The following is an 11,366-nucleotide window of genomic DNA, read 5'->3' as shown; positions in this document are numbered from 1 at the left end:
GGGTGCCCCCCCCCCCCCCCCCCCCCCCGGTAACCCTGTCCCAGGCAGGATAAACTGTTCCCTTTATCTTCAAGTAGCCTCAAGTGAACATTAAAAGAACTGTAGTTGTCTGCACTCCTCTTGACTTTGTTTTTAAAGCTTGAAGTTGCTGCTTGACCAAACTCAAAGCACTGGTTAGGCCAGTGGGAATCTAATTAATGGACAGTTCTCCACATTATAAAACCAAAATCTTGGACAGATTTTACATTTTAATGTACAAAATTTAATGGCAACCCATCCACAAATTATTAAAGACATTTCACTAAAAGTGAGAAGCATCATTGTCATAGCACCACTGCAGAAAAGGCCAGAAGAGATTAAAGTCAGCAGGATTTATGCTATGGGGACCATAAATGTGTGCTCCACCTGATAGCTGCTGGTGTTTCACTTATCACAACCTATAGAGGTGTAACACTAGAGTTGCCTAAAAGAATTAATACTTGTGCAGCAATGGTGATTTTGGAGCTCCAAGGAAGCTGCACATTTGTACAAATTTACATAGTAATGAGGAAAAAACATTTTCTTATAAAGATTTTGAATAATATACAATTACTCATATCCATAAAATAAAAAAAAAAAATATCATTCACTGTGTTTTGCAAATTTTTCTCAGCAGCTTAACTGGTTTAAATAATAATCTCAGTAAAATCCAAATACAGATGTTATATTTATCCTTTTTTATTGAGTCAGTCCTTGATTTGCTGGTTTGGTAGTGTTATTTGGATCTTGTAGCGTTATTTGAATGATCTATTTTCCTGGATTACAGTATGTAAAGCAAATTGCCCTCAACATAACCACATGACAAAGAAATAATCCCAGAAGTCCCTCAACATGTGTTGAGGGACATTTGGCATGTACCCCTAGATGGCTTGGCGCCATCTAGGGGAACATGTCAGAAATGCTATTAAGACTGAGGTCAACAAGACCCAAATGAGTTCTGTCATTTATTAATCCAAGATCCAAGTTTCTAACTTTTGCACTTGGAGTCTCACTCTAAAGGAGTCTTCTTCAATGACATAATGGAGTTTATTCTGTATGCACATACTGTGCTTCCATGGTTAATGGCTGTTTGCCTTAGGTAGTTTATGAGGCAGAAAGAAGGGAGTGGATAAGGGAAAAAAGGAGGAGGGAAGGAGGGAGAGTTGCACTGAAAGGAGTCCAGGCTGCCGCTGCACTGCAAGACGCTGTCAGCAAAGGAGCAGCTGATCTGAGAGCTGATGTCTGAGAGTAACATGTTCAACAGGGACTCAAGTCTCAAGAAAGATGGGAAACTGAGCAGATAGGAGGACGGAGACACTCAAGGGTGAGATTTTTGATCTGGTTTGGCGATGAACAGCTGCCAAGTGTTGGGTAAGTACATGGATTACCTACCTCTGTCTACTGCTTTATTATCACAAAACATTGTTCATTGAGAATATTTCTAAAAGTGATGAACACCACCAAAAAAAATCGCTACTCAAATATCTGTCATTGAGTATTTGTGCCCACATGTGTGCTTTCTAAGTTTTTATAGTTTAGGACCTCATTGCAAGTAATATAATAATGCAGATAAACTAAGTTGTGTGTCTAAAAATGTCGAGTTTGTCTTTCACATACACGACTTTCACATGCCTACATGCTGAGCTCTCTCAGAAATTATTGATAAACTTGTGTCTGACATCAGAAACACCTCAGTGACCGTTGCTTATAGTGGATGCAAACCTTGATTTTCAGTGAAGTATTTCTTCTGCACACTGCCTCACTCCACCTGTTTGCAAGAAAATTAAATTAATGAAAAGAGCTTTTTTTCAGTTCTTAATGGGAAATGATGTCAGAAGATGATCTGTTTTAATGACAGCTCTGCAGCAGGAGCTTTTAAATAATGCATATCACTAATGCAGCTTGTGAGGATTTGTGTTTATGTGTTTGCATGCGTTTGCATGCGTTTGCATGTACAGCACAGCTGTGTGTGTAAACAGTTGACAGCTTCTTTAAAGCTAGCCATTTTACTAATGCTGACATCATTGCTGCAGACTGGAGATGGCGGGCGGGGTTTCTCTCTCCCAGGACCTCACATTGGCTCTGTGGCCAGTTCATTACCCTCAAAATCAAAAACATGCTACTCGTACAACAAGGAAGAGAGCAGCCTGCGCTTGTTTTATGTCTCCTTCCTGTTTAGCACATAATTTGTCTGATGTGCTTGCATGGTTCAATGACAAATAAACCAAATGTGTAAGGATGAAGAAAAACATATTGTAATAAGGCAGACAAGGGGATTATCCTTCTTTGTAGACCTGACACACATGTTCCAACACCCCCGCTGACCAGAGACAAACGGCAGATGCAAAACTCACATTCTCACGCCTACATGGGCCAATCTGTGTGTGTGTGTGTGTGTGTGTGTGTGTGTGTGTGTGTGTGTGTGTGTGTGTGTGTGTGTGTGTGTGTGTGTGTGTGTGTGTGTGTGTGTGTGTGTGTGTGAGATAAACTCCCTAAAGATTTTTACACAGGAGGAGACACTATATGATTGTTTTACTATGAAATGTTGGATGTTAAACATCAGGAAAAGTTGGACAGGAAAGACTGTCACTCATTCGTCATGTTAGGTTCTGTTACTAAAATAGAGTTGTGAACATGCCTTCTTCTTCTCGCTCTTACATGAACGTATAACGCCGTTGCATGACTGCATTCCCCCTGACAGAAATTGTTCTGGATGTTATGTCATAGCTTGGGAATGTGTTGGCACAAAAAGAGAGAAGACTTGGAGCAGACACAAAGATTTTGCTTGAGGTCTCTCACATGCAAATCTGTGGTTGGATGAGAACATCAGCATGTGAAAAGGAGTCAAGGAGCAATTGCTTCTCATTACAAGAATCCCATCTGGGCCCCATGCTGTATTTGATTACAAATTTGATTCCCTGATATGCAATTGCTCCGTCTGACACTCTGACAAGAGCAGTTTGAGTGTTTAATGGCACTGAGAAATCTGATAGGACCTGTTTAAGAGTCTTGCACCATAACTCACTGATTCAATCTTATTGTTCATTTGTTATCTTTCTCCTTTGCTCCATACATGTGCAAACACAAAACTAACTCGAGAATCGCTCCTAACTTCATGAGTTAATATGCAGACACGTATGAGATGTTAATGTTCTCTTACATTTTTGCTGCGTACACAGGTTTGAAGATGTGGGCCTTGATGGGAGTTGTCTGTCTGTGCCACTGTGTCTCCGGACAGCTGTTTGACACCAAGCTCAAAGCGCCACGACTGATCTGCAGTGTCCCTGGGTCACCTGGACTGCCTGGCAAACCGGGTCCCAGCGGGCCCCCGGGAGCAGATGGGAATGTGGGTATCCCAGGAAGAGATGGCAGAGATGGCAGGAAGGGTGAAAAGGGAGAAAAGGGAGACACAGGTATAATATGAAATCGATAAAGCGTTAGTTTACGTGTGCTGATAAAGAAATACCACCAGTCTGTGCATGAAGTGAAAAGCTGGCACATCAAAGATGCTCTTATCTGGCAGCTTGCACAAGCAGGAGCTGACAAAGAGAAGATGAAATGATGTGTTTGAAACTTATCAAATGATCTGTCAAACAAATTACATGGGACTCATTTAAAACAGCAGCCACTGCAGCTCCCTCCAGAGAACATGATCATCGTGGACAGCACTGTGCCTGACAGCTAGATCCCCTGTAAATGCCAGCATATCGACCTAAGCAAAGGAAAAGAGCATAAAACTATTCAAAAAAAATGCAGACTTCCCACAGCATTTATTAACATCCACGTTAATAAAAAAAACAAGCAAGTGGTATGCCTTTACCGTTTAATTTAATTGGTTGGCTATTACATTTCCTGACCCAAATCCTATTTGTCCAGAATAGGGAGGTTTAGCCTGCTCCTTCACAGGCCTGCTGGCTGCATAAAATGTTAGAAAGGGCTGCCACAAGCCCACTTTGAGAACTCCAGGTTTGGACAGTTTCACCGTTTTAAAACAGACACTGCATGTGTTTCAAAGTCAAGAGTGATGACCCATGCTCCCTTGAATCTTTATTTATCAAAGAGTCATCAGCTAACGGGATGAAGGTGAACAGATGTAGCTCTGAGTGGATAACAAAGACAGAACTGCAGATGGAGTTTCCTCAGTGAAAACATCCAGTGTTTGCTCTCGTTTTAGCGTGCCTCTGTACACCGCCACAGTGGATTTTTTTTTTTTAAATCAAGCAATCAGTATGTGATTGAAGTGCAGACTTTCAGCTTTAATTCAAATGGTTTAATGAATATTTTGCATGAATTGTTTGGGAATTACAGCCATTTTTATACACAGTCCCCCATTTCCAGAGGCTCAAACGTAATTGGACAAACATCATTTTAAATATAAGGACTGTTTTTAATACTCAGATGATTATTTCCAATCAATGGCTGCCTGAAGCCTGGAACCCATGGATATCGCCAAATGCTTCAAGGCTCTGTAGGCCATCAGTGCCGTCACCATCAGTTGCTGCTTGTTGCTGAGATCAGGCGACTGACTTGGCCTTTGAAAATTATCCCATTTCTTTGCCTTCAGAAATTCTTGAGCTGCTTCTGCGGGAGCTTTGGGTCATTATCCGTCTGTACTGTGAAGCAGGATTTGACTGAATCTGAGCGGAGAGCACTGCCCTGTCCTCGTCACAATTAATCCTGCTACTTCTATCAGCAGTCACATCATCAATAAACAATGGTGACCCGATTCCACTGGCAGCCATGCTGTAACATTGCCTCTACCGTGTTTGACAAACAATGTGGTGTGCATTCTTTTTTTCTTCCCATCATTATGCTGTAAGTTCATCATGTGTCCAGGGAGTTTTTTCAGAATCGTGCAGACTCTGTTAGACGTCTAATCTGGCCTTCCTGTTCTTGAGTGTAACCACTGGTCTGCACATTGTTGTAAACCCTCTGTATTTACATTCGTGAAGGAATCTCTTGATTCAATGTCTCGCTTACCTCCTTGAGAGTGTTCGTGTCTTGTTTAAACGTGTGAAGTTGTTTTTCTTAACTGTGGAAATAATTCTGTCATCATGCACTCTTTAGTTGTCTTCTGGGGCCTCTCAGGCTGTGTTGGTGTTGCTGAGCTGGTCAGTGCATTCATTATTTTTAACAATGCACCAGATTGTTTTTATTTTTTGACATTTCTAGTTTTTTCAGTCTCTCTGACAGGTTTATTTGTTTGGTTTTGTTTGGTTTTTCTAGCCTAATGGCAGCCTCTTTCACCTGCACTAACATCTCTGTGGGCCTCGTATTTAAAACTATAGTGAAAAGTTGTACAATACGAATCAGTTTAAGATATTTTGTATACTTCATTTGTTGAATTACAGCTGAAAGTCTTCACTTCAGTCAAATACTGATTGTTTGACTGTGGTGGTATACAGAGATAAAGTACAAAAAAATTTGTCTTTGTCCAAAAACTATATTCCCTCTGCCAAGAAGGTTACCTGATTGATTATGAATGGATCTGGATGAAAACTTTACCGGTGATGCTGCTTGGCCTCACCACTGGCATGTGATCAATACTTAGATCTGGACCCAGGAATATGGAGCAGAGGATTCTTTACTGTTACTAGATCTGGAAAAAGCGTGACATTTTTCATCATTTATTCACAAATACGTAACAATTTAAAATAAGAAAAACTGTGAGACACTGTCTTGGGGTTCTCCACAAAATATCCCAAACTAATCCTGATCCAGGTAACCTCCTGGATCCAGGGAATCAGTTTGTGGTGTGCATGGTGTGGAGTGAATTCTCAGCCTTGGCGGAGTTATGCAGTCTCCAAACACTCTTGTTAGGAGAGGTGATGATGGCTGAGCGTACTTGCATGCAAGACCTGGGAATGCCCTCGTGGGTTTGGGTGTGTGAGTTTGTGGGTATACTGCAGTAAATTTTCCTCCCTAAAGTCTCTTTAGGTTTTACATCACAGCCATGCTGACAAATTAGGTTATAGGTTAGCTTAAATTTCTCTTTTTACTACTTTAGCTTTTCATGTAGGAAAAGCTCCCATAATATTTTAAAAATATTTGGAAGGGCCGCGCCTGTTCACCTCATCCAAGAGAAATATTATTCTGATATCAGCCTGTGAAGTCTGAACTGCAATAAATCTGTCAGGGATAAATAAGCGTCATTCACCTGTGTTTTCCATTATGCCTGGAAACAGGAATTCATGTTTGACTGAACATGGAGCCACTTATTAAGAAAAGCCCTGCAGAAATACACAGTGTGCGGATCACTGTGTTTCCTATCTCCAGGGTATTTACTGTGACAGTGGTGCTGACTGAATGTACAGCAGGATTAATAGAGCTAAAACTCTTTGACTGTGACAGTGGCTTTCTTCCAAGGTTGACTTAATCCCTGACAATGAGTGGGGAGATGTGTTTCTGGTTTAACAGTAATAAAGCTGAACTGTTTAATTAGAAACTGATGGTGCAAAGATTGTGCTTCTCTTTCAGGAGTGAAGGGCAGGGTGGGCCCGACAGGTAAGCTTGGAGAACGAGGTGACCGTGGCCCTCCAGGCAAACGAGGCCCTGTAGGAGAGAACGGAGACGTGGGCCTGCCTGGTCCCCCAGGACCCGACGGAACGAAAGGGGACAAGGGCGGGCGAGGACCGCGGGGAACCGCAGGGATCTGCAAATGTGGCAGCCTGCTGCCTAAATCTGCCTTCTCTGTGGGAATCACCAGCAGCTACCCTGTAGAGAAGATCCCTATCAAGTTCAACAAGATCCTCTTCAATGAAGGCGGACACTACAACCCACAGACGGGCAAGTTCATCTGCGCTTACCCAGGCATTTATTATTTCTCTTATGACATTACACTGGCCAACAAACACCTGGCCATCAGTCTGGTGCAGAATGGTCAGTATCGCATCAAAACCTTTGATGCCAACACAGGAAACCATGACGTGGCATCTGGGTCCACTGTCATGTACCTGAACCCAGAAGATGAGGTGTGGATGGAAATCTTCTACCACGACCAGAACGGTTTATTTGCAGATGCTAGCTGGGCGGACAGCCTCTTCTCTGGCTTCCTCATCTATGCGGACAGCAACTACTTTGACACACTGGCAGAGGACTACGCATAGAGCCTGAAAAACTCGATTATTTTATTACACACATATAAAAACTATATTTTTATACCAATGTTTGTACTGCTAGTGATATTATTAGAATGGAGACTTATCTATTGATTTAAAAATATATTATATGATGAAGTCTTTATAGCTTTTTGGCATTTGTTTTGATTGGAATCAATAAATAAACATTGTTGACATGTAATGATGATTTACACGTTTCCAGTTACAAAAAGAAATACAGCTGAAACATGTGTTAGGCGAGGCTGTTGGACAATAGAAAGCTGAATCAGCAATCATGTAACCAAAAATGAGTGTAATTTAAGAATAAGATTTGTGCTTCCATTTTTTTTTTTTACTTAAAAATACAGTAAGTAATTTATGAGGTTATTTAATAGAATACTCATAAATATACATTGATTAGTCTGTAATTACGTCTTTCAACAAATTTATGCATTCTCATAAACTCAGTCCATTAAAAATACATAGGAGCGGGCATGGGTTTGTGGAGGCTGCCATGTTGTGGCCGAGATGGACATCAAAGCTCCATCTAATCATATTTTATGTACAGTGGTATGCAAAAGTTTGAGCACCCCTGATAATTTTCATGATTTTCCTTTATACAGTAAATCATTGGTTGTTTGGATCAGCAATTTCAGTTAAATATATCATATAACAGGTGAACACAGTGATATTTGAGAAGTGAAATGAAGTTTATAATTAATAATTATTTAACAAATTATTTAAACAAAATTAGGCAGGTGCATAAGTTTGAGCACCCCAACAGAAAAATGACATCAATATTTAGCAGATCCTCCTTTTGCAGAAATAACAGCCTCTAAATATTTCCTATAGCTTCCACTGAGAGTCTGGATTCTGGCTGAAGGTATTTTGGACCATTTTTCTTTACAAAACATCTCCAGTTCAGTCTGGTTTGATGGTTTCCAAGCATGAACAGCCCACTTTAAATTACACCACAGATTTTCAATAATATTCAGGTCTGGGGACTGAGATGGCCGTTCCAGAACGTTGTACTTGTTCCTCTGCATGAATGCCTCAGTAGATTTTGAGCAGTGTTTATTTTGTCACTGATTCTTGAACGTTGTTCTTAAGAATCTGCTGATATTGACTGGAATCCATGCGACCCTCAACTTTAACAAGATTCCCAGTACCTGCACTGGCCACACAGCCCCACAGCATGATGGAACCACCACCAAATGTTACTGTGGGTACCAAGTGTTTGTCTTGGAATGCCGAGTTCTTTTTCCACCATGCATACCGCCCCTTGTTATGTCCAAATAACTCAATTTTATTTTCATCATTCCACAGCACCTTATTCCAAAATTAAGCTTGTCCAAATGTGCTTTAGCATACCTGTTTGTGCTCTGTTTGTGACGTGTGCGCAGAAAAGGCTTCTTCTGCATTACTCTCCCATACAACCTCTCCTTGTGCAAAGTGCGCTAAATAGTTGAACAATGCACAGTGACACCATCTGCAGCAAGATGATGTTGTAGGTCTTTGGAGCTGCTCTGTGGGTTAACTATGACTATGACCATCCTTCACCTCTGCCTATCTGAGATTTTTCTTGGCCTGCCACTTCGGGCCTTAACTAGAACTGTGCCTGTGGGCTTCCATTTCCTCTCTATGTTCCTCACAGTGGAAACTGACAGCTGAAATCTCTGAGAGAGCTTTTTGGATCCTTCCCCTAAACCATGAAGTTGAACAATCTTTGTTTTCAGCTCATCTGAGAGTTGTTTTGAGGCTCCCATGTTGCCACTCTTCAGAGAAGATGCAAAGAGGAGAAACACTTGGGGTCAGTGAGCTTACAAAACAAATTTAGTGTTCCAATAATTAGTGCTAAAGGTATTCAAGTCAATAAAACGACAAGGGTGCCCAAACTTATGCACCTGCCTAATTTTGTTTAAATAATTATTGCACACTTTCTGTAAATCCTATAAACTTCATTTCACTTCTCAAATATCACTGTGTTCATCTGCTATATGATATATTTAACTGAAATTGCTGATCCAAACAACCAATGATTTATAAAGGAAAATCATGAAAATTAACAGGGGTGCCCAAGGGTACTTACAGTACTTTACTTACTTTTAATTTAAAGATCACAAATAGCTCTTTCAAACAGTATATGGCCATTTAACATTTGTACATGCATAGTTTCATGATCTCTTTCTCATCATGTCTCTCTCCTCCTCCACCACTGCTCTCCCTCACCCTCATTTCCACCTCATCCTCTTCCTCCTCACTTCAAGCCTCATTTCCTGAACTGAAATCAGGACATGAAAGCTAGGATTTTGCACTTGATTTGGGAGGAGTAAGGAAATAGAATTCACTTGACTGCAATCTGCAATCTACTGGCATATACCAGTGATATTTTACACACTGTACATTTAAAGTAGCTGACAATATGAAGAGAGTGTAAGGAGCACAGACTTCCACAAGCCTGCATCCATATCAACAACAGGCTGAATTGCAAGACCAACGCAGAGGATGTATACAAGAAGGGGCTGAGCAGGCTCTATTTTCTAAGACAGCTGAGATCCTTCAGTGTGTGTAACAAAGTTGTTTGTTGTGTCTATGTCTGGAGTTAGAGGCAGCTCATGTAGCTCTATTTCTTTTTGTTATTTCAAAAGCATCAAAGTGGGGTATGGAGCTATTATGTTAATTTCCTGCTTAATAGCTTTATTTTTGGAGACTCTACTAAGATGGCTTAGCATAACACACACACACACGCACACACACACACACACACACACACACACACACACACACACACACACACACACACACACACCCTTTAAGACAACTTTGTTCTGAATGGCTGTCCCTTTTAAATGTAAGAAGTCTAAACTTTTAGCTCACATGAATTATTTGTACACTGAATTCAATATTTGAAACTTTTCCCATGTCTAATGCGAACATCTGGCTTTGTAACAGTATGTACAGTACACCCCATGAAGCACACCTTTAGCAGCCATAATGTGCAGCAGTCATTTTTTCTTTACAACATTGCTTCAGTTCATTGAGGTTTGCAAGCATTTGTTTATGCACAGCTCTGCAACAGCATTTCAGTCAGGTTGACCCCCGAACTTTGACTGGGCCATTCGGCACGCTTTAGCTGTTTGACAGATGGTCTCACATTTTACTCTAGAATACTTTAGTATACAGAGGAGTTCATGTTTGACTCAATGACTCCAGGGTGTCCAGATGCTGTGGCTGCAAAACAAAACCAAATCATTGCATGCAACATGCAAACCTAAGCTGTGCTGCCACTTTCTTTTTAGGAATGGCTTTCTCCTGGCACTGCCAGCGTGTTCTGTCTTTTTCTAATTGTGCTGTCACAAACTTTAACATTTAGCATGTTAACTGAGGTCTGTAGAGTCTGGGTTTTTGTCCTTTTTGCTTGGAAGTCCACTACTGGGAGGATTGTGTTAACACACATCTGGACAGTCCAAACCAGCAAACTGCCAAAAGTTCTTCTTTTACAGAAGTGCTGACAATTGCTAATGATCAGTTAATCAAGTGCATTTGATTAGCAGCACATGGCTGCTACTAACCCTCTTAATTCCCAGAAAGGATGGACTTAGTTTTTCACAGGAGTGCATAGAGTCCCATGAAAACTTCCTATTTCAGGTGACTGACAAAAAATAAGAGTAAGCATAATATGTCTACTTAAGCACAAATTAAGTATAATGATGTAAAACATTACTAGTAATATTACGATATTGATTATTGATCATAATCTAAAATTCACATTTTCAAATAAATACAAAGCTACAAATATTATTCAAGAAAAATCATAATCTAGTCACTAAACACCAAAGGCACTGTGCCTTCTCTATTTTTTAAACTTACTTTTCTTCAACATGTAAACAGAGCTGCAAAAAATGTCAGACACCAAAAAAATGTTAAATGCACAATAAATAACAGTAAGGAAATCCCAACACTAAACAAAAATGAAAAAAAATATGTGTGCGTGTGTGTGTGTGTGTGTGTCTGTGTGAGTGTCTCTGTGTGTGTGTGTGTGTGTGGGTGTGTAAAAAAAATAAATATATGAAAAAATATATATATGTATTAATTTTTTACATAGTACTATAGTGTTATATAGGCATATTACTTATTCATATATCTGGCATTTTTATTAAAATGCAATTTTCCAAAAATAAGGCATAACTGTATAGTTTACGGCAAAATATTACCCCAAAAATCTTAATCTCAATTTTTTTTTTTTAAGTA

At 40.2% G+C, this 11,366-nt stretch overlaps 1 protein-coding gene across 1 annotated transcript; it reads left to right on the top strand.

Annotated features, from left to right (window-relative positions):
• Positions 1–1,198: 1,198 nt before the first annotated feature.
• Positions 1,199–7,265, top strand: c1qtnf7 (C1q and TNF related 7). Its single transcript, XM_030726664.1, has 3 exons — positions 1,199–1,389; positions 3,198–3,431; positions 6,496–7,265. Exons 1-3 carry the CDS (start codon positions 1,368–1,370, stop codon positions 7,122–7,124), a joined length of 885 nt encoding a protein of 294 aa, XP_030582524.1. The 5' UTR covers positions 1,199–1,367; the 3' UTR covers positions 7,125–7,265.
• Positions 7,266–11,366: the final 4,101 nt, after the last annotated feature.

The sequence above is a fragment of the Archocentrus centrarchus genome, chromosome 4, assembly GCF_007364275.1.
Source record: "Archocentrus centrarchus isolate MPI-CPG fArcCen1 chromosome 4, fArcCen1, whole genome shotgun sequence".
NCBI classification, from domain to species: Eukaryota; Metazoa; Chordata; class Actinopteri; order Cichliformes; family Cichlidae; genus Archocentrus; species Archocentrus centrarchus.
The sequence above is the reverse complement of the archived record's forward strand: the minus strand, read 5'-3'. Positions and strand labels throughout refer to the sequence as shown.

What these genes read in the sequence shown, in the direction of transcription:
- c1qtnf7 (XM_030726664.1), top strand. Translation starts at nt 1,368, where the DNA reads ATGAACAGCTGCCAAGTGTTGG. An exon ending in GAACAGCTGCCAAGTGTTGG is followed by an intron (nt 1,390 to 3,197) that starts GTAAGTACATGG and finishes CTGCGTACACAG; the next exon opens with GTTTGAAGATGTGGGCCTTG. An exon ending in GGGAGAAAAGGGAGACACAG is followed by an intron (nt 3,432 to 6,495) that starts GTATAATATGAA and finishes CTTCTCTTTCAG; the next exon opens with GAGTGAAGGGCAGGGTGGGC.